We start from the raw sequence: 23,957 nt of genomic DNA, 5'->3' as shown, positions 1-23,957 counted from the left end.
AAAAATTGCAGGTGCTCAGTAAATCACAATACAAATGATGTGGCTATTTTGCCCTTAGCTGAGAGGCAGTTTATTAAAGTGCTTAAGAGCCATCTAAGTTCAAATCCTGACTCTCCATGTGAATTTGGGCAAGTTAGTTCATCTCTCCATTTCTTAGTTTCCTGGTCTGTAAAGTGGACCCCATAGTACCTAGCTTAAAGGGTTATTGTGAAATAGTGCCTGGTACATAGTAATCCATATAGAAGAATTATTATTATTCTTTAAAATTTGGAATTAAAAAAAATCTAGCACAGGGCTTCCGTGGTGGCGCAGTGGTTGGGAGTCCGCCTGCTGATGCGGGGGACATGGGTTCGTGCCCCGGTCCGGGAAGATCCCACATGCTGTGGAGCGGCTGGGCCCGTGAGCCATGGCCGCTGGGCCTGCGCGTCTGGAGCCTGTGCTCCGCAACGGGAGAGGCCACAACAGTGAGAGGCCCACATACCGCAAAAAAAAAAAAAAAAGAAAAAATCTAGCGCAAAGTAACCCCCCTCCATTACTGCCATTTTTTAATTTGTTCATTTGAGTGAGAAGTGGCTGACTGTCAAAAAGTCATGGTTGGAAGCTGGAAAGCTAGTGGTATGAACCATAAATGATTCCCAGTTTTCTTGAACTTTGGACAGTGAAGACCTGTCTTTGCCTTTTCATAATCAATGTTTTAGAGCTCTTACTTTATACTTCTTGTGAGTGCACACCCCTTCATTTAGCCTTTTAGCTTGGCAACTAAACATATGACTTAGTATCTGCTGGTTCAATTTATGTATAAACTTGAATGCTTAAAATTAATTTTATATGCATTTCTGTAGAGCACATGTAATAATTTAAAACCTATATTGAAGTAATTTAAAACACTTTATTACATAAAGGAGAAAATTTGTAAAATGTTATATTGGCATAAATATTTAAATATACTTTATTCTAAACATAACATTTAAATTGAAAGGTGTTTAAGAATTTAAAGTGAAGAGAGCATAGTGTTATCAGTTTGTTAAAATTAGGTAAGAATCATAAGAGCAAATAGTTGCTTTGGTGCTATTTATGTGATTGTTCAAGTAGAAGTCATGGCTTTTGCCTTGTATGCAAGATTTGCTATGATTTCTGGATTCTGTGAGATGGAAGCTTCAAGTAGTCCTTACTTACCCCAAACACTTTCTTTTTGTGGGTAGCATCAGCAGTAGTCACCAATTAGACCCTATATAAGTGGTAACTGTTAGTATCAAATGAGAGCCTAGGAACCAGATGGAAGATGCAAAGCATTGATCACTATAGATACCAAAGTATTGAAATGTTCTGATATTAATTTGAATATCTAACAAGTTCATCATGGTCTGGAGCAGTGTTTCTGAAGCAGTGGTCCCCAACTTTATCAGCTTATAATATATATTCTTTTCATAACCCCCTTAATAATTTAAAATATTGTTAATGTCTTCTGTTAAAGAATAAGCCCTAGATAAGCAACAAAAATGTATTCAACCTATTTATTGAGGTATTTAGTGGGTAGAACCTTATGGACTATAAGTATATGATTTGTTAGATTGTTAAAAATATATTGAAAATTAAAGATTTCCATCACTACCTTTGTGAATCCTCTTAAGGGTCTGGGGTCCCAGTTTGAGAACCTTTGGCCCAGAGATAACTAGAAAATGTAGGAAATGAGTTATATATGTATAACTCATATAATTTACTATATGTTTTTATATATAATATTTTATAGGAAAAATCTGTTAGTTGTGTGTTAGGGGAAAGATTAAGGAAACACCATGAGGCTAGAAGGTCCTACAACTCTCACAAATTATTTCTGTAGTCTACTATCAGAGGGTGGTGGACCATTTTACCAATTTAGATATGAAAATGAGAAAATTATGGATGCATGAGCCTCTAATCTTTAAAGTGCCATTGGGATTACTGTGCTGGTGTCACCTGTGGGCAGTGCGGCGCTGTACGAGTGAGGGGTGGGTAGTGTAGGTGGTCATGGCGACTCTCAGGGCTCTGCACTTCATGTTCAAAGTGGGAAACCACTTCCAGATGGTGTGTTTCTATTGTGATGTCCTGAGGATGAAGGCCTTATGATGGGAAATGGAGTAAATCAGTGGTAGAGTTTGGACCTGAGGATGATCATTTTGTTGCAGAACTGACTTACAGTTATGGCATCGGAGACTATAGCTTGGCAGTGACTTCATGGGTATCACGCTTGCTTCTAGCCAGGCTGTCTGCAAAGCCAGGAAGCTGGAGTGGCCACTCAATGAAGTCGCAGTAGGTGTCTTTGAAACCAAAGCCCCCAGAGGATATAAATTCTATTTGCAGAACCACAGTCCACCTCAGTCAGATCCTGTATTAAAAGTAACTCTAGCAGTTTCTGATCTTCAGAAGTCCTTGAACTACTGGTCTAATCTGCTGGGAATGAAAATTTATGAAAAAGATGAAAAGAAGCACAGAGTTTTGCTGGGCTATGCTGATAACCAGTTTAAGCTGGAGCTACAGGGCATCCAGGGGGCAGTTGATCATGCAAGCAGCTTTTGGACGAATTGCCTTTTCTTGCCCCCAGAAAGAGTTGTCAGACTTAGAAGACTTGATAAAAAGGGAGAATCAGAAGATTCTGACTCTCCTCGTGAGTCTGGACACTCCAGGGAAAGCAACAGTGCAAGTGATCATTCTGACTGACCCTGATGGACATGAAATTTGCTTTGTGGGGGAAGAAGCATTTCGAGAACTCTCGAAGATGGATCCAGAGGGAAGCAAATTGTTGGCTGATGCAATGGCAGAAGTTAAAAGAGATGAATGGTTTGCTCCACAAAATAAACCAAAGGCTTCAGGTTAACTGAAGACATCACGTGGAACAGGCGTTAGTGATTCCTGTCAAACACCTGTGAGGCCTGATGTGTGATAAATACTCTCACAACTTGATGGTTTCCTATACAGGCAAAGAGGCTGGAGTGGTGAAAATTTGTGTATTTTAACCTTTGAGAGCTCTGATATATTTTAGAGAGAAAATCCTATCATTATCAGTCCATTTAGAGGAGAACTCTTGCTGACATCTGCGCCGTCACTGTAAGGGCATATTCTGTGTGTGACTGTGTTAGATTAGTAATAAATTCTTCTCCAGCCTGGGACAGCTATATGGAACATTATCTTTGGTTGGGGATGGAGGGAATTTTGATAAGCATGTAGATTTAATGAGAACAATTAAATCCAAATTTAAAAAAAATGCCATTGAGCAGCACTCTTCCCACCAGCCCTGTGTTCATGGCACTGTCGGGTTGGTTACCTTTTATTGTGGAATTGAGAGAAGCTCCCCAAAGCATGGGGACTGGTAGAGTCACCAAAATAGGTATAGTTTGTATTGCAGAGAATATTAGTTGGAAGACCTTTTGAAAATTGATTAGTCCCATCACATCTTTCATTTCAATCACATTCTTATAGAATCTAAGCACCATGCAAACAACTTTGTCATTTTTGATCAGGGCTGTATCCTCAGCACTAAAAGCAGTGCCTAACACATAGACTGTAGTGCTCTGTAAATATCTGTGGAATTAAACTTATTGAATACAGGCCCTATGTCCAGAACTAAAGTGGGAGGGGGGAAATCAAGGATGAATAGCATGATTTCAGGTTGATAGAAGCTCATAGTGTCTGAGGGAAGGGAAATTTGAAAACAAGCAATTGGACACAAGCAATTTGTGTTAAAAATCCGTGATAGAAAGAAGTATGTTCTGGATGTTATGAAATGTATTTTAAAATATTTCATTTGAAACAGTGCGGTGTATATGTGTTTTGCTTTAAACTCTAAGGATGGCTAGTTAACATTGAAGTACTAATAGGGAATACATACTCTGGAGTAGTTACTTAGCATTTGAGAGACTATAATCAGAACTTTCTCTGCATAGGCTCCTATAAGCCCTTCAGTTATTTCTATAATCACCCAGCATCTGAGGTTTTTTAACTTGCATAATGGATGTTATAAATGATTTCTAAATTTTTAATTTGTGCAATATTTAAACAAATATAAAAAAATAATAAAATGAACAATAAAACCCCTGTATACCCATCACTCAGATTCTACAATTATGAAGATAAATAATTTTTCATGGTGAAATCAGTATTATTCAAGATATATGGATTAGCTACAAATATTCTATAGGCATCTCCACCCTCCCATGAACAGGATTTAAGAATCTAGTGAGCTCAACAGTCTATTCCTTTGACGGCACCTTGCCCTATGGCTAGGAATTCTGTTTGCTCCTGTGTTTAGCTGTTAGACAGTTCAACTACCTGATTCTAATTAGAAGACTAGTTGAAGCCTGCTACTAGGATATTGCCTTGAGAAACCTGTCATACAGATTTTTTTTTTTTTGCGGTACGCGGGCCTCTCACTGTTGTGGCCTCTCCCGTTGCGGAGCACAGGCTCAGGATACGTAGGTTCAGCGGCCATGGCTCACGGGCCCAGCCACTCCGCGGCATGTGGGATCCTCCCGGACCGGGACACGAACCCGTGTCCCCTGCATCGGCAGGCAGACCCTCAACCACTGCGCCACCAGGGAAGCCCCCAGATTGTTTATTGTAGTATCTAAAAGGATAGAAAGCTAGCTGGAACTTCATGATACTTATATAATAGGTTGTGCTGTAAAATATATATGACATAAAATTTGCCAATTTAACCACTTCAGGTGTACAATTCAGCGGCCTTAAGTACATTCACAGTGTTGTGCAATCAAAACTGCTTTCTTTTTCCGAAATATTTTGATCACTCCAAACAGAAACTGTGTACCCATTAATATCTCCCCATTCTACCATCACCCCAGGCCCTAGTAACCTGTAACCTTCTTTCTACAAATTTGCCTATTCTAGATACGTAAGTGGAATCATATTGTATTTGTCCTTTTGTGACCTGGCTTATTTCACTCAGCATAATGTTTTCAAGGTTCATTCACACTGTAACATGTTTTAGTACTACATTCCTTTTTTTGGCTGGATATCCCATTGTATGCATATATCACATTTTGTTGATCCTTTCATCTCCTTCCCACTTTTTGGCTCTTGTGAATAATGCTGCAATAAACATTGGAATACAAGTATCTGTTTGACTCCTGGTTTTATTTTGGGTATATAATTAGGAGTGGAATTGCTGGGTCATGGGAATAATTGAATGTTTAATTTTTTGAGAAATCGTCATACTGTTTTCTACAGCAGCTGCACCATTTTACATTCCTACTAGCAATGTATGAGGGCTCCAATTACTCCATGTTCTTGTTAGCACTTGTTATTTTCTGAGTTTTAAAAAAATAATCGTTCTAGTGGGTATCTCGTTAGGTTTTGATTTGCATTTCCCTAATGAATAATGATGTTGAGCCTTTTTTCATGTGCTTATTGACCATTTTATATCTTCTTTGGAGAAATGTCTATTCAAATCTTTTGCTTAGTTTTGAATTGGGTTGTTTGTCTTTTGGTTGTTGAGTTGTAAGAGTTTTTTATGTATTCTGAATATTAAATCCTTATCAGATACATGATTTGCAAATATTCTCTCCCACTCTATAGGTTGTCTTTTCACTTTTTTGATAGTGTCCTTTGCACAAAAGTTTTTAATTTTGATGAAGTCCAATTAACCTGTTTGTTCTTTTTGGCATAAGTTGTTTATGCCTTTCTATTTGGCTTTTTTACTCAGCATAATTATTTTGAGATTCATTCACTAATTACATGTATCAATAGTTTATTCTTTTTTATTGCAGAATACTATTTCATTGTATGGGTATGTCACAATTTGTTTATCTATTTGCCCGTTAATAGACATTTGGGTTGTTTCCAGTTCTTGGCTATTACAAATAAAGCTACTGTGAACATTCACATGCAAGTCTTTGTATAGAATAAAATTTTTTTTCTCTTAGGTAAATACTTAGTCATGAGAAGGCTAGATCATATGGTAGGTGTGTGTCCTTTTTTAAGAAACTGCCAAACTTTTCCAAAGTGGTTTTACCATTTTAATTCCTACCAGTAGAGTATGAAAGTTCTGGTTTGTCAACGTTTGCTGTGGTGAGTCTTTTTAATTTTAGCAATTCTAACTGGTGTGTAGTGGTATCTCATTGTGGTTTTAATCTGTATTTCCCTGATGACCAGTGATGTTGAGCATCTTTTCATGTGTTTATTTGTATTTTCTTGCTGTTGAATTTTGAAAGATCTTCAGGTACAAGTCTTAACAGGTATATGCTTTGCAAATATTCTTCTCCCAGTGTGTGTCAGTCTTTTCATTTTCTTAGAGCCTTTTGATGGGTAGAAGTTTTTAACTTTCAAAAAATACAGTTTAGGGCTTCCCTGGTGGCACAGTGGTTAAGAATCCGCCTGTCAATGTAGGGGACACGGGTTCGAGGCCTGGTCTGGGAAGATCCCACATGCCGCAGAGCATTTAAGCCCGTGGACCACAACTACTGAGCCTGCGCTCTAGAGCCCACGTGCCACAACTCCTGAAGCCCCTGCGCCTAGAGCCCATGCTCTGCAACAAGTGAAGCTACTGCAATGAGAAGCGCGCACACCACAACGAAAGTAGCACCTGCTTGCTGCAACTAGAGAAAGCCGCTCACAGCAACAAAGAACCAAAGCAGCCAAAAATAAATAAATTTATTTATTTTTTAAAAAATACAGTTTATACATTTTTTTTCCTTTGTGGATTTTGCTTTTGGTGTTATATCCAAGAATTCTTTTCCCAGCCCAAAGTCACAAAGATTTTCTCCTATGTTTTCTTCCAGACATTTTAGAGTTTTAGGCTTTACATGTAGGTCTGTGATCCATTTTGAGTTTTTATATATGGTGTGTGTATGGATTTCCCAGTTATTCTGGCACCATTTGTTGAAAAGACTATCCTTTCTCCATTGGATTGCCTTTTGCACCTTTGTCAAAAATTAGTTACCCATATATTTATGGGATTATTTCTAAACTCTGTATTGTATCTGTACCATTGATCTGTTTGTTTATTTTCACACCAATACCATGCTGTTTTGATTATTGTAGCTTTATAATAAGTCTTGAAATCCATTAGTATTAATCCTCCAATTTTGTTCTTTTTCAAAGTTATTTTGGCTTCTCGGTTTTCTGTATATCCATCTGAATTTTAGTATTGGCTTGCCAGTTTCTACAAAAAAACTTGCTGGCATTCTGATTGGGATTGCGTTGGGTCTATAGATCAATTTGGGGAGAACTGACATCTCAATAATTGAGTCTTCATATCCGTCAACATGGTATTCTTCTATTTATTTAGGTCTTCTTTAGTTTCTCTTGGCAGTGTTTTGTGGTTTTCACTTTCCAGATATTTTGTCAGATTTATCTTAAGTATTTCACATTTTTGGATATTACTGTAAGTGTTATAATTCTTGCGAGTATGTAAAAATACTGTTGGTTTTTATATTTTGATATTTTATCCTACAACTGTGCTAAACTCATTTAGTAGTTTTAGTAGCTTTTTTGTAGATTCTGGTGGATTTTCTACATGGAGGATCATGTTGTCTGTGAATAATGACTGTTACTATTGGATGACTTTACTTACAGATTTTAAAATGATAGTCATCAAGACACTATGGTGTCGGCATAAGGAAAAGACATATAATCAGTGGAATAGAGTATAGTCCTGGAATAAACCCACTCATATATAGTGAGTTGATGTTCACAAAGGCACAAAAGTAATTCAGTGGCAAAAGAACAATCTTTTCAACACTGGTGCTGGAACAAAGTGAATATCCTATGAATAAGTAAAAGTCAATCTTGATCTCTCCTTTATACCATATACAAACATTAATTCAAAATGCATCATAGACTAAATGTAAAAGCTAAAACTATGCAGAAGAAAACAGAAGAAAAAGTTATTGACCTTGGGGTAGGCAAAGATTTACTAGTCAAGAACCGAAAAAATCCTAATCACAGAAGAAAAAAATGATATTGAATTTTATTAAAGTAAAAAACCTCCACTCATTTAAGAAATAGGCAGAGCAAAGACTGGGAGAAGATATTCTCAAAATGTGTATCTAACAGTGGACTTTTATCCAGAACTTATAAAAAAAACTCATGCACCTGATAATAAGGTTAAAAAAATAGGATAAAAGGTTTTATTGAAAATAGACACTTCACAAAAGAAGACATGCTACTAAACATATGAAAAGATGCTCAACATAATTAAGCAGCAGGGAAATACTCATTAAAATCAATATAGGATATCCCCTACATCCTCTGGAATAGCTAAAATTAAAAGGCTAAGAATTCCACGTGTCCAAATGAGTATGAGAATGTAAATAAGCTGGAACTCTCATGCATTGTTAGTGGGAATATAATCCTCCCTCGGTATTTGTGGGGGAATGGTTCCAGAAACCCCGTGGATACCAAAATCCATGGATGCTCAAGTCCCTTATATAAAATCGCAGAGTACAGTTGGCCTTTGGTGTCTGTGGGATTGGTGTACATGGTTTCCACCAAAGACAGATTGATTTTTGATCTGTGGTTGGTTAAATCCACTGATGGTGGAACCCACGGATGTGGAGGGCTGACTGTGTAAAATGGTATAACCTCCATGGGAAACATTTTGGCAGTTTATAAATTTAAACATATACTTACTACTTGACCCAGCAATTCCACTTGTAGCTGTTTAGACAAGCAAAATAAAAACATCTGTTCACAAAAAGACATGAATGTTCATAACAGCTTTATAACAGCCCCAAACTGAATACAACCCAAACGTACAATACTTGAATGGATAAACAAATTGTGGTATATTCATACAATGGAATATAACTCATCCATAAAAGGAATATAATATAATAAACTTAGTAACATGGATGAATATCAAAAATATGCTGTGAATGAATCCTGACATAAAGGAATATATGCTGTATGATTTTATAACAGGCAAAACTAATCTGTAGTCATAGTTATAAGATTAAGGGTTGCTTAGGGCTGAGTAGCATGGGAGATTGATTACTAGTGGGTTTTTTTTAGTGGGTTTTTTTTTGTCATTTGTCTTTGTTTTTGTTTTTGTCTGTGCTGCAAGGCTTGTGGGATCTTAGTTTCCTGACCAGGAATCGAACCTGGGCCCTCGGCAGTGAAAGCACAGAGTCCTAGCCACTGGACCGCCAAGGAATTCCCACTAGTGGGTTTGAAGGGACTTTTTTGGGTGGTAAAAATGTTCTATATCTTGATTAGGGATACAGTTACATGGATATATACATTTGTCAAAATTCATCGAGCTCTGCATTCCATGTGATCATTTTATCGTATGTAGATTATGCCTTAACATAGTTGATTTTTAAAAAATCAGTTCAAAGTGGATTGTAGATCTAAATGTGAAAGGTCAAATAATAAGCTCCTTAAAGATACCATGAGAGAATTTCTGAAATGGGATATAAGAAACACTAATGTTAAATTAAACTGTATTAAAACCTGGAGCATCTTGTCTTTAAAAGGCACTAACAGGAGAGTGAAAAAGGCAAGTGGGCTTCCCTGGTGGTGCAGTGGTTGAGAGTCCGCCTGCCAATGCAGGGGACACGGATTTGTGCCCCAGTCCGGGAAGATCCCACATGCCGCGGAGCGGCTGGGCCCGTGAGCCATGGCCGCTGAGCCTGCGCATCTGGAGCCTGTGCTCCGCAACGGGAGAGGCCACAGCAGTGAGAGGCCCGTGTACCGCAAAAAAAAAAAAAAAAAAAAGACAAGCTACCGTGAGAGGGGAAAAAAAGTGTGGGTGTGTGGGTGGGTGTATGTATGTATCTTGTAGGTATATTTTTTTTGTGGAAAACTGCCTCATATTCAAAAAATATAAATAACTCCTACAAATTACTAGGGAAAATCCCAAATATTTTAAAGGAGAAAGGGCAACGATGTGAATAGGCACATCATAAAAGAGAATTTCCAAATTGTCAATAAAGACATGAAAAGCTGCTCTAGATCTTTAGTCATCAGAGAAATGCAAATTGAAGTCATAATGCAGTATCAATATATATGCACTGAAATGGCTAAAATAGACAATACTGTTAACAAGGTTGAGAGCAACTGTCATTCTGCTACATTGCAGGTTGGGGTGGGAGTGTAATTTGTACAACCAGTTTGGGGAAACTATGGCAGTGTACCCATGCGTTATGACTAAACAGCTTCTCTTTTAGAATATACCGCACAGAACAGTATGTGTATCAGGATACATACACAAGAATGTTCATAGCAGTTTATTTGTAAATAGCTACAAATTATTAACTATGCAAATATCCATTAGCAATAGAATTGTTGTTTTGTAGTCAAACAATGGAATACTATAAAACAATGAGAAAGAACAACCTACTACATGCAACTACATGGATGAATCTCACAAATGGAATGTTGACTGAAGGAAGACAGATTCAATACATATATAAGATTCCACTTATATAAATTTCAGAAATAGGTGAAATGATTCTTTTTGGTGTGGGAAGCTGGGATCATGGTTACTTTGGGGTGAGGAATAGGCACAAGGGGTACTGGTAATATATTGTTTCTTGATCTGGGTGGTAGTTACATGGATGTGCTTATTTTGTATAATTTGTCATGCTTTACATTTATGATTTGTACATTGTATATAATGCTTTGATTTTTAAAAGTTTATTTTTGGGAATTCACTGGCAGTCCAGTGGTTAAGACTCTGTGCTTCCACTTCAGGGGTTCGATCTCTGGTCGGGGAGCTAAGATCCTACATGCCACGCGGCCTGGCCAAAAAAAAAACCAAAAATGTTTATTTATAAAAATTAATGATGAAAAAGTAAAGATATTTTGAGGAAAAAAATTACATTGTACTCTTGATAGTGTGGCTGAGAATGAGATTACTGTACAGAAATCAATAGTTTTTCTTTAATAATTAGCGTCTAAAAATGGAGGCAGGGACTTCCCTGGCAGTCCAGCGGTTAGGACTCCCCGCTTCCACTGCAGGGGGCATGGGTTCCATCTTTGGTCAGGGAACTAAGATCCTGTGAGCTGCTGGGCGTGGCCAATAAATTAAAAAAAAAAATGGAGGCAGTAATAAGCATTCCACTTACAGTGGTGGGCGGCTTCACTTGGTACAAGCTGAGATCTCTTTTGTTTTGGCTCCTACTGCTTGCCTCTTGCTTTTAGCTCTAGGGCTTCTCTGTGGTTGCTGCTGCAGTCCCTACCATGAGAACTTACTTGAGCCAGCGTCAGGGGTATTTAACATCCAGTGGAGCAAACTTTGGTCAGCAGGAAGTGGGAGTCTATATATATATATATATATATATATATATATATATGCTTCCCCCTTTCTCACTTCTGATTGATAGTCTTGAGCTGCATTGCATTCAGTTTCTCATATTGTCTTCTGTAGCCAACTGTCAAGCCAACCACTTTTATTGGCTCGCTGTCTCTCCTTGTTATACTACTCGATCCTTAACTCCTGCTACCCAATAAAGTATTCATGAATAAGCCTTCTACTCAGACTCTGACCTGCTCCCCATAACAAAGAATTATCTAACCCAAAATGTCAGTAGTGCTGAGGTTGAGAAACCGTGGTATTTGAAGCCAGTGGTTTGCTTTAAAATCTAAGCTCTTCGATATTCAAACACTGACTAAAGGAAATAACCACTGAATGTTAATTTTTGTGTCTATAAAATGATAATGATAAGGTAAGCTCTATAAACTTTATGCCCAAAACATGGAAGAGTTCAGTAAACAGCAGCTATTGATACTTCTTATTCAAGTTTATATGCTATTTCCTGACACCGAGTCATTTTCGCTGAATATAAAAACTCTTTCCTAGATACCAAGTTCTCAAGTCCTTATAAATAACCATCAAAAGGGACCAAAAAAAAAGCATCTGCAGAACCCAATATAGAGAAAACACCAACATGATTCATGTGAAGATTTAAATGTATATATGGGTTTTTCAATTTTGTAAAGTTTTACCTTTAAGGTGATGCTGTGTTAGCAGAGACTCAACACTGCAATGAGAAGGTTGTTTTGCCAACAACACACAAGTTTATTGTCAAAAACTTTGAGAGCAGCCATAAACATTATTAGGAGGCAAAGGATGCATTCTAAAACACTAGAAAAGCCAGAGAATGTAGTATGTAAACACAAGCACAAAACAAAATAACACTAAAATACATAAAACAGGAAATTTAATATTTAGTTTTTTAAAAATAGCAACGTCTGTGTATGTATATATTGTTGGGGGCTATCCTGTGCATTTCGGATGTTTAGTAGCAGTTCCTGGCCTCTACCCACTAGATGCCAGTAGCACCACACACCTTATCCCCTCAGTTGTGACAGTCAGAAGTGTCTCCAGACATTGCCAGATGTATCCTGAGAGGCAAAATCATCCTTGGTTGAGAACAACCGAGGTAAACATAGGTTTGAATTCCAGCTCCAAGGCTATGGCTCTGTGAATTTGCCATAGTTTTTTTTAAACCTTAGTTTTGTTTTTTGATTTTTAAAGTAGAGATAATGAGATAATGTAACAGTGCTTTAGCTCCGCACCTGACACATAGAGTTCAGTAAATGATAACGTGATGCTAAAACCTGTTTTTTGTGTGTGCCACTCTGCCTTTCTATCCTCTAAAAGTGAAATGCCCCTTTGTAGCCTGTGGTCATCTAAGATCATTAAAAGGCATTGATGTAAGATCATAAAAAGGCATTGATCTTTCATGTGGGCAGTTAGCATAGACTTCAGGTTTGCTTTCTGCCTAGCTATGGGTTAGCTTTCTTCCTCTTGTGTTCTTGTTTGACTTGGGCAGAGTTGGGAGTACATTATTTCATTTGAGTCTCCTCCTGACGTAACATTGTTTATGGTGTTCTTTGCATATTCATAACCTCTTGAATTAGACCCAGCATGTTAAAGACTAGTTCAGGCTTATTGGAGTCATACCTATGGAAATTGGAAAGATAAGACTAAATCTTATTGTTGTTTATTGTTATTGTTGTTTTTGTTTTTTAACCCAGTTGACAGCCAATGAAAAATATTTATTTGTTCTTTAGTTTTATTTTATAAGTATGATTAAAAATATTAATAGCCTAGAATTGCTTTCATATACATTGTCATTTAAATTTTATTAAAATCCTAGGCAATGAAAAGAGAATAAAGGGAGGTTAGGAAAGGGAACTCTTGATATACTGTAAGTATATAGCAAGATACTGCAGTAAATATATTTTTATCTCATTTATTTTTTACAACGATATCTACAAAGTAAGTAGAGTTATCCTGTTTTGTAGGTGAGCATATGGTGGTTCATTTGCCCAAGATCATATAGCTGCTAAATAAGTGACAGAACCACTAGAACCCAGGTTTTAAATTCCAAAACCCATCTTATTTTCATAATGCCATGCTACCTCCCCCAAATGAGGAGCATATTAGTCTGCCTTAACTTTCTTTGTAGACAATGTATCTTGACCTATCCTGTGGATCACAAGATCCACATAAATTGTAGGACGTTGGAACTGTGATAAGCCATTTTTTCTGTTTCCAGTAGGCCCGAAGACCTGTCTTGCCTAGACCAACTTCTCTGGCCCTCTGTGGCCTACATCTTTGCTGTTCTCCTGGTCCAGTGCAGTTATATCTGGTTTATGGGAGTAAGGAAAGTTTTTAGGTTCCACCTTTTTTGGCTAAGTGAATAAACCTTATTTTTTGATTATGTGTATTATCTTAGCCTTTGTGATTTCATATTGCTCAAGAATGCAGAGAAGTTAAATCTTAAGCCATGAAGGGAATGTTTGGCAAGATTCAAGTAAAAGTAGACTTAAAAATTAAGAGGGCTTTGTAGCAAATAAGAAAATAGTCTCAAAACTTTCCTGTTTGTTCTAATAGACTACTGAGTAAAAGATGGTTTAAGTCTATAGTTGCCTAAAACTACTGTCTTGGTGTGATTTGTATTTTTAGCTGAGAGAAGAAAAGTTACAAGAGGAGAAAACCTCTGAAGATCAAATCCACAGGCTGTTACCAGAGGATACAGAAATGGGAAAAAGGAAAATGGATGAACAGAAAAAAAGAGATGAGCCATTAGTACTGAAGACAAATCTAGAGCGTGTAAGTAGATCACCTTTTTGATGGACACCTGCCTCAAAATCAGCAATTAGCCCAAGTGATGTGGATCTGAAAAACCTTTGTTGGTGAATAGTAACAGTCATTGACTGTGCTGCTTAAGAATAGTGAAGACTTAGCATTCAGGTGGAGAGCTGGAGAAAATGATTTGTGAATGGGACAATGAGACGTGTGGAAAGATTAAGGGGGAACAGTGGGGAAAAAAGGTGAGTGAGAGGAAAAACCTAGTATAGTTTACTACTTGTGGTAAGTTTTATACATATATTGTCATTTTGATTTATGAGTTGTTATTTGACATCTGAGTTCTGTATGTGTTATATCCTCAACTAGATTTCCTTATAGTTTGTATTTTACTTCCCTTTACTCTTTATAATGCCCCAAACAGCACAGTTCTATTTACAAAGTAGGTCCTCAATATTAGATTACTTAGTTTAAACTTAACCTAATTATACTTCTAATTGGGCCAAATCTTGCCTGAATTTTTTTTCATTACTTATTTACCAAGCAAATTACTGGAAAATGTTGTAAATGGTATATTTAACTAATACAAGAAAGCACTTTTGGAGGATCCACTGATTATGGTTCAAATGGATGATTACAATTGTTTTGTTTTTCTTTAGTAATTCATATTGGATTAGACATCTTCTATTACTTGATATATGTACTTAGCATACCTTTAGAGTCATATCTATTAAAATGTTTTGTGATTCAGGCTTGTTAGTATTTCAGGCTATATTTTTAATTAGGTGGATTTAATAAAACTTTACCATATATAAAGACAGACAACATACCAGAATAGAGGGAAAAAATATCTCTAGACCTGAAGTCTGCCTGTTAAACAGGTCCCAGCATTGTAACAGATTGTACAACTTTGGCCAGGTTACTTAATTTCTCTGTGCTTTAGGTTTACTCTTTACAAAGGCATTTTTCCTGAACTTCAGAATTTGAGATTACTTAAGCTTTCTTGGATTGATAGTATTTGCTGACTGTCAATGTATATGTGGGGCTTTTTTACCCCAGTTATAATAATAATAATTGTTACTATTTAATTATTGTTAAAAACAATCATTTGCATTCCAACCTTCTAAAAGATTCAGTTTAACAAATATGAAATGCTTATGTACTCTCAATGCTCTGTTCATTGGGAACTACAAAAGGAGAAAGACTGCTTTTGAAGAGAATACAGTTTATCTAGGAAGGCAAGAATAAAATATATGATAGTCTTGTGCATATAGTATGTCTTCTGACTAATAGCCCCAACTGTTGTCTGTAGTCTCTAAAGACCGCAAACTCTGCCTCTTCACCCCAACAGGACTGCCCATTAGTGTCCTCAGGGAAAACAGCCCAGAAAAACATTTCTTTTTAGGACAAACCAATTTTGACAAAGAGAGCTTACTCTTTACTGTGGTCCTTTTGATAGAAAGAACCTATTGTTTTCGGCCTTGCCAGATCTAGGTTTCCTCCAGGAAATGATCTCTAGTATTAATTCATAGCAAGGATGGGAAATTGCTCTAATTATTTTTTCTTTTGCCACTGTAATCTTTGAAGTAGAAATTAATTACATCAACCTAAAATTTAATCTTAAAAGGAATCAGGAAGTACAAATCCTGATTGGCAATGGCCAGTTTTGCAAAATTTCCTGTACATTGAGTAAAATCAGATCTATGAACACTTTTAAGTTTTAGATTTTTGTGATTTTACCTTTTTTCCGTTTGCTTTTATATTTTTGAGGACTTTTAAAATTTTACTTTACATATGTCTTAAGAAATTTTGGTGTTGAACAAATAATTTCATTTAGTTTAGCCAAGGATGCATTCATATTGGGACTGAAAAGAAGCTCAAGTGGTCTCAGTGAAAAGCCAGCTGAAAGATTATATTTTATATAGAGAGTATTATGATTAGAGCTGGACTGATCATTTCACTGTCCTGCTCCAAAAACCTCAGTGGCTCCCCATTTCCTGTGGAATTAAATGAGAACTCTTCACCCCAACATTCAGGTCCTTAGTATTATTCTAGCTTATCTTTCCGTTTTTGCTTACATTCGAGAACTCCAGGGAACAGAGCTGTTTGCTTTCCCCCAAATGTATAATCTATGCTTTCCCTCCTGAGAATCCTTGCTCTTGCGTTTCATCTCATTGAAATGCCACTGACCTTACCTGTTGAAAGACTATTTATCTTTCCATGTCCAGTTCAAAAGCTGTCACCTTCCTGGAACCTATAGGGATTCCTCACTTTTTCTCCACTCTCATCATCCATTCTCTTCAAGTTTTCTCTCCTCACTTTGTAACTTTTATAGGACTTATTTCATTCTTCCTTCCATTACGGTTATTTGTGTGTTTGTGTTTCTCTACTTGATTTGTAAGTTTGTTAAGTATAGGAAATGTGTCTTACTGTTTTTTAAATCTCCCATAGTACCTTGCACATCACAAGTGTTGGATACGTGTTTATCAAGTTGAATCCAAATAGAGGAAGAAAAGTGCTTATTCTAGAAACAGTTATTTGTTCAGAAAGAAAATAAAATAGGCACGATGTTTAATTTATTACGATTTGTTATGGTGCAGTTAATACCGACAGTAGTGCAAATTGTTTTAAAACAATTTGGTGTAACAGTTATAGTCATACTAAAGATTATAAAGTTGAAAGTGAAAAACTGCTTGTCATCCCATAGCCTAGAGATAACTCCTATAAACATTTTGGTGAATATCCTTCCAGACTTCACTTCTAAGTGTGTTTGTGTTTGTGTGTGTGTGTGTGTGTGTGTGTATAAAATATATTGTTTTTCTTTTCAGAAAATGTAACCCAGCATACATACTGTTTTATAACCTTCTTTAATAAATTATAAGTCCTGGATGTCTTTCCATGTAAATAAAGAATCCCATATCATTATTTAGTGGTCTGCTAGTTATTCTTTACTGTAGAATTTATCCAGTTAATTAATCTGTTGATATTTTGCTGTCTTAAACCACTGCTGTGATGAAATCCACATGTCTCATTAGTTCCTTATAAATTACTAGAAGTGGAATGATCAGATCAAAGGGAGTGTACTTTTTAAGACTTTTTGGTACTTATTATTCAGTTGACCTCCAGAAAGTTTGTATTAAACTTTGAACTTTAAAGTTTGTATTAAACAGTAGTAAACAAATGTGCTAAACTAATTTCCTCACACCCTTGCCAACCCTGGGTATTATCATTCTTTTAATTTTTTTTAGGCACAACATTTAAAAAAATATCATTTTAGAGATTTCCATTTTAGGAATCGATAGTCCTATATGCTTGTTTTTATCCAAAGTTAAAGATGAGAGGTAAATATTTTCCTATCTTATGGCTCTAGGTTTCGTGAGGGTAGAAATATAGAGGGATTGGGGGTCAGGGTACCTTCTATTTATATAATTATTTATTTATAATAATGTAAATTTATTTTCAACAATTAAAAGGAACCTGGCATATACCTATTATAATACCAGAGTTTTTTCTTAAAAGATTAATAGTATTAAAATTGATATCAATAAAATCTATCTTTTGTTGAGCACTTACTACTTGTGAGCTAATGCACCATGTGTTTTTAATGGTTTAGCACAATATACGTAGTAGACAGATCATTTTTAATTTTATAGATGAGAAACTGAGGCTCAAAAAGGTAAAGCAATTAACCTATAGTGACAGTGATAGCTAAGTAATAGAGCGGGAATTTGAACATTCTTTTATTTGGTACCGAATTGATTATGCAGAAAGACCTAAAAAAAAATTGCCATTATTGATCCCGTTGAGTCTGTTGATGTCAAAACTTTTTCTTTCTTTCCAATAAATTTGGTAATGGGTTAGTGCTATTAAAGTTTCTCCAGTGAATAGTTTGTACAACAGGGTTCTTTAAGGAGGGATAGATACCCTACAGAATAGAAAAGCTTCTCTGTAAATTGTAACCCTTCAACTGTTTCTTAAAGGCTGTTGGAAACATAGCCTGTTGTATGAATGTGCCTATCATCCTAGAGAATAACAAGGCATTTAAGGAATACAGGGTACTCTGAGCCAAAAGATGCCTTGCATGCCTCTGTCTACAACTCTAACTTTGATAGTCATTGAATCATTAGAAAACTGGTTAATCATTAGATTATTAGACTTTTTTTGTTTATCTACTATATAATGGTATCAGAAGTTTTAAAGAAAAGGTGGTCACTTGCTCTCAGAGTCTGTTGTCAACAGCAGAAATCAGACTCCTAAATAAGAAGCTACAGTTCAGTGTGATTAGTTGCTCCCCCTATAAAGAAGACACTCATATTGAATCATGAGCAAATCCTCATATGTGTATGCAAAAGACACACGTAAAAGAAACTTTGAATGTAAATTTAAAGTCTCTCAAAAAGAGACTCTAAAATAAAATGAAGGTAAATGAATGAGTATCAGCAAGATGGAAAAAGCTGATCTAAGGGTATTTGGAAGCAAAAGTGACATTTAAGATGCCTCTGAAAGGCCAGTGAGTATTTTATAGGCAGAGAATGTGGAAGGAGAATCTTAGGCAAAGGGACGAATAGCATGTGCAAAAGAATAGGAGTTTTGAAAGACTATGATGGTACATGTGGAGAGTAGAAAGTAGTATGATTGCAGTAGAGCTCAAGGAGTTCCCTGTGTCGGAACTGGTGGGAGAAAAACTTGGAGGAAGATTGGATCTAGTTTCTGAAGGTTATTGGATCATGCTGAGGTATTTAGACTTTATCCTGAAGTCACCAACGGTTAAGCAGGGGAGTGATGGGATTCTGTCTGTGTGTTTGATAATATGGAGGGGGTTGGAGGGAAGAAATGCTGGAGAGAGCAAGACCCATAAGTAGATTATTGCAGTAGTCAAGGCAGAAGATGATGAGAATCTAAGGAAAGGCAGTGACAATGAGTATTCATGAGAAGAGTTAGATCTGAAAGACATTGGAGGAGTAGAATGGAGCAAAGTAGAAATAACGTGGAGGCAGTTTGGAGACAGATACTCTAGATCACAGTGCCAACGTTATTAACTCTACAATCCTAGGCACATTAACTACTCTGAGCCTCAGTTTGCCATCTGTAAAAGGTAATAATCCCTTCTTAGTGGGGTAGGTTAAAGAGTAGATGAAATAAAACATTTGGATGTGTTGAGGTACTCAAAACCTCTATACAATGTTATTATGACTTTGAAGAAAGGAAAGGAAAGAGTCATGGGTGACATTGAAGCTTCTAACTGGGTTGGTAGGGGGACTTAGAGAAGAGAAATATTGAGTTTGATTTTGGATATATTAAGTTTGAGCTGCATTTGGGATATCCAGATTGGGATCCCAAGAGGCAGTTGGAAACATAGATTGGAACTCAGAGAGAACATATAATAGAAAGAGAGATTTGAACAATAGCTTTGGGAGATTCCATGGGAACCCCAAATGGACAGTGTTGTCTCCCTTGTCTCCTGCCAGTGTCCTGCACGTCTCTCAGATTCAGAGAATGAAGAACCTTCTCGAGGCAAGATGATACAGACACACCGCTCGGCATTTGTTTCCAAGAACAACTCCTACTCCTTATCTTTCCTGGCAGGGTAAGAGACTGATACTGAATCCAGTCAGGGTTCTTTCATTTTGGGATATGAGACAAAAGAGACTGGGGGAGCTTTAAAGTGTTTGTTGTAGCTACTTTGGGGGAGGTGGGAGTGAGGGGAAAATGGGGGAACTGGCTTTCAAATATGGGTTAGGAATAAGGGGCTGACCTGAAATTTTAAAGAAAAGTAAATTTTACCCATTTCGGGTATCCTCAGGGTAAGATTGTACTAATTGCTCTGCTGCAGAGTTGAACTTTCTTTTCTGGGAGGAAACAACAAAGCCTTCTTCAACCATTGATATTGAAGACAATATCCATGGATTTTCTTTGTGGACTTTTTTCCTCTTAATAGGAACTTGGGGCCAGAGTTGATTTATTTTCAATGCCTGGAACTAAAATATATATTGATAGGTTTCAAGAGGGCAAACTAAAAAGTTTTTAAGACCTTTGTCAAGGCACTTCTTGTTCCTTTAGACTTTGCAGGCCCTGGGGAGGAAAGGAAGGAGGAATTGGATGAATGTTGGGTGATGGAAGAATAATGAAGGGCTTGGTGGAAGGAAGGAAAGAAGGATGGATAGATGGATGGATAGATAGGTAGGTAGGTAGGTAGATAGATAGCAGGAGGGAAAGGAAGGGAAGAAGAAATGAAAGAAGGGAGGAAAGCTGGAAGGAATCATTTATTCAACAGGCAGGATGTACTATGTGCCATGCCCTCTCTTTTAATATAAAAAGACACAGTCTTTGCCCCATTTTGTTGTCTTTTTTGATTTAGAGCTGGCATTGCTCACCCTTATTTCTAGGGTTCTTCTCCTTCCCACAGCACTATGAAGTGTATCTCTCTTGCTGTTCCTATGGACATATACCTGGACCCTTTATATCTTAAGGCTTTTTATTGCTACCCACTAATAAATATGACCAAAAAAATCTACCAAGTTTAAGAATGTTATAAAGTTCATACTATTGTGAACCCTGTTCTTTTTATATCTGAATCCTTTTGGTATATGTTCTGATTTTCCTGTTCTTTTTCTTTTTTAAATTTTATTGGAGTATAGTTGATTTACAATGTTGTGTTAGTTTCAGGTGTACAGAAAAGTGATTCAGTTATACATATACATATATTCATTCTTTTTCAGATTCTTTTCCCATATAGGTTATTACAGAATATTGAGCATTTCCTTTTATTTCTGTGAGTAAAATTCGCTAAACCTCTCCTTCTCTTAAATGCCTCCCCTTCTCTGGGTGATGGTAACTCCTTCCAGGAAGGCCCTTTCCTAAACAGTTTATTCACTCATTTGACATTTGTTGAATGGCTACTGGATTGTAGCCACTGTAGCTTGACTGATGAAATGAGAACCCAATACGTAAGATGTAAGCCAGTGTACTTAACCTTTTATGGTGATGATGAAACTCTTGCTTTGTGCATATGAGCTTGAACTATAGATGCCCTGCAAAGTTAAAAAATTCAAGATTGCTTGACTAAGAATCGTCAGCTTCTGAATGTGTATGTGGATTTTTCCCCATTTATAGCGGGTGTATCTTAATGTTTATTAGAGGGATCTACTGAAAAGAGAAGATCATATTAATTCCAATCAAGTCACAATAAATATCCCCTGAAACAAATAAATGTTGCTTTAGGCAGTCTGTGATTAGTTAGTTAATATCTCTTCATTTGAAATTACTTGGGAAAAAGGAAAATTTTATTAAAACCCAAATATGATGCCAAGGCCAAATTGCCCCAGTTAATTGGAGTGGACACTGGATAGGTGAACTACTTATTACCAATTCCAGTCTCTACCCCTGTAATTCATTCTTTTAAAGTGGGTAGAAGGTTAATATGTTGTTACTTAGAAATGCCTACCAAGGAACTTAGAAAATTCTTCTATAAAGGGCAAAATGTAAAGTCTATACAGAGGGGTGTGCTTTTGATTATGTGTGGCTCTGGAATATGTGTGGTATATCTTCTTTTCCTGCTCCTTGGCCCATCCTTGCCCTTAGTATGTATCGTTCAGTCACAATGGGATTAATTTATAAGAAAATATTTACTTAACATGTTATTGTTAAGAAATGTTGCAATCAGTATTATACATATATGGATTTCAGCATTTATTTTTTCCAAATATCCAAGGTTGTGGGCTGAGTTCAGTTATTAGTACAGTTTTTTAAACAATTAATTGGATTTGGTTGGTAGGGTTATCTTTTTAGGAAGTAGTTTGCTGATGTCATGGAAACTTTAGGTTGGAAAATTTATTATGGTAATACTGTGAATTGCATCTCTTATTTAGTCAACATGTTTTACTTCTTAGTTAAGAAAATATTAAGTTTCAATTCTAAATGATATTTAGGAAAACAATATGAAGTTGTTAGTGCTGACAATGAGATGAGGCATATGGATATATTAAAAAAGAATTAGCATGGTGATGGTTGCATAGCGATGTGCCTGTAAACTTAAAATGGTTAAAATGGTAACTTTCATGTTATATATATTTTACCACAAGAAAAAAAGAATTAGCATTGTTAACAGTTTTGGGATATTTCAAATGCATTTTTTTCTGTCTGTTAAGCAATAACAGAAGAATAGGTTTTTCTCTGCAAGTTTGTTTCCTAAAGAGAGTTCATCTGTAAAAGCTTTAAAGTTTTTTACATGTGTATTTAAATCAAATTAATCTGCATTTATTTTACTTATCTACTTTATAAACTTTTCTTTCTTAAGCCCAAAAGCATGGAGTTAAGAGTGAGTAGTCCTGATAGGATGGTTATTTTGGAAGGAATCCATCAATAGATTCTGGCTGAGTCTTGCCAGTAGCTCAGTCTATTTTCATTTGAAACATTCAAAGCAAAGAATGTTTTGCAGCACTATTAATAAAGTTCTATAGCCCTTTGAAAATGAAACTTCTTCCAAGTAGGCAGATAGAGTAATAGTTAACCCAAGGTCATTTCTAAGTAAATTATAAAATATATGTGAATTGAAAAGAATTAACTTGAACCATAAGGTATGTAATTATAAAGTTAGGCTTTTATTTTAAATATCTGAAAAACTGGTTTGTTTATTTGTTTAAATGTATTTCCCTTCATTCCTCATGCCCTCTTCACCACTAGAAGAATCAAACAAAAAACGTGGTTGCAAGTTATTCTAAAAACTCAGTCTGGAAAAACTTTCTCTGTTGAGCTAGTGTCTTTTCTAAGAGCTACACGTTCAGTTGTGTTTTCCTCTTTGCTTTGGCTGTCAGGAAGTTTAGAATTAAGACAGAGTTTTCAATTCAGTCATCATGACCTTCCAACATGGCATATAATTAAAGAAATAATTTTTGGCATACTCTTCTCATATTTATTACTTAATGTGGTCTTTATTCTCTACTAACGCTCATTCTTTATGTATTTTTACTGTAAGTCACTTAAAATTCTTCTTGGGAATAGGGTATAACCATAAAAAGAAATATAATCAAACCATCTATCCTCCTTCCAGTTTAAAAAATAAAGAAGGCGATGCAGTAATGCCAGTACTGCCATTCTGTACAAAACTGTATCTTAAGTAAACAGTGCCTAGTGAGATTACTGGCATATGATAAGCCTTCAGTGAGTATAGCTGCTGCTATTTTGTTATCTTCTTTTAGAACTCTTAGAACTGAAAAGGATCTTAAATATTGTTTTATCTAATTCCTTTGTTTTATGGGTGAGAAGACTAAAGCTCAGTGAGAGACCATGGCTTGCCACATCTTAGACTGCTAGAGTAGTAGGACAATGAGTTAGAACTGAGATTTCTTGGCTCTTTCCACTATACCCTTTTGTCCCCCATGACTTTCTTATAGATCACTATGCTGCCTCTGCCCATTTTCCCACTAGGCTTTAAATCCTTTGCAAGCAGGGACAAAAATCTTGTTGACCATTGTATTCACAGTACTTAGTACAGTGCCTGGCACATAGTGGAGGCTCAGTAAATACTTGTGGAATGTTTAATGAGATAGGTCTTGTGCCCTTGGGTAGGTTAAAGGGGGCTTTTTCAGAATTGTCAAACTTGCAGTCTGTAGGAGGGAGGACTCTGGGAGCTGTGGAGGAAACAGATTGGCTGGTGGCTGTTGTTTAGACTAGATTCCATAGGATTAATATGGGATTTAGGGGGAGTCTAATGACCACATTGATAAAGCTTTTATACTATAAAGTTGTCTTTAGCTCTTTAATACATTAACAGTAGCTTATGAGGATCCTTTTTATAGATTCTGTAAAAGAAAAATCTGTGTTACACTGAGTAATAATTAAGCCTTAATTAAGTAGAAATTAACTACATTATTTTGTTTTCTAATGTCCAAATACTTTAAGTCTGAGTCTGTGGTTCAGAGTGGGG

General features: G+C 36.3%; 1 protein-coding gene and 1 pseudogene across 1 annotated transcript in view; both read left to right on the top strand.

Annotated features, from left to right (window-relative positions):
* The window catches only part of RNF169 (ring finger protein 169), an 82,694-nt gene that overhangs the window by 40,733 nt on the left and 18,004 nt on the right, over positions 1 to 23,957 (top strand). The window contains exons 3-4 of the mRNA XM_029209482.1: positions 13,910 to 14,056; positions 19,501 to 19,619. Coding sequence (XP_029065315.1) covers positions 13,910 to 14,056; positions 19,501 to 19,619 — 266 coding nt within the window. The remainder of the gene's footprint in view (positions 1 to 13,909; positions 14,057 to 19,500; positions 19,620 to 23,957) is intronic.
* LOC114887678 lies at positions 2,008 to 2,854 on the top strand (annotated as a pseudogene).

This window comes from Monodon monoceros, unplaced genomic scaffold (assembly GCF_005190385.1).
Source record: "Monodon monoceros isolate NGI ecotype Baffin Bay Population unplaced genomic scaffold, NGI_Narwhal_1 Super_Scaffold_7, whole genome shotgun sequence".
Classification (NCBI taxonomy): domain Eukaryota; kingdom Metazoa; phylum Chordata; class Mammalia; order Artiodactyla; family Monodontidae; genus Monodon; species Monodon monoceros.
Note: the sequence above shows the minus strand (reverse complement) of the source record. Positions and strands in the feature narration are given on the sequence as shown.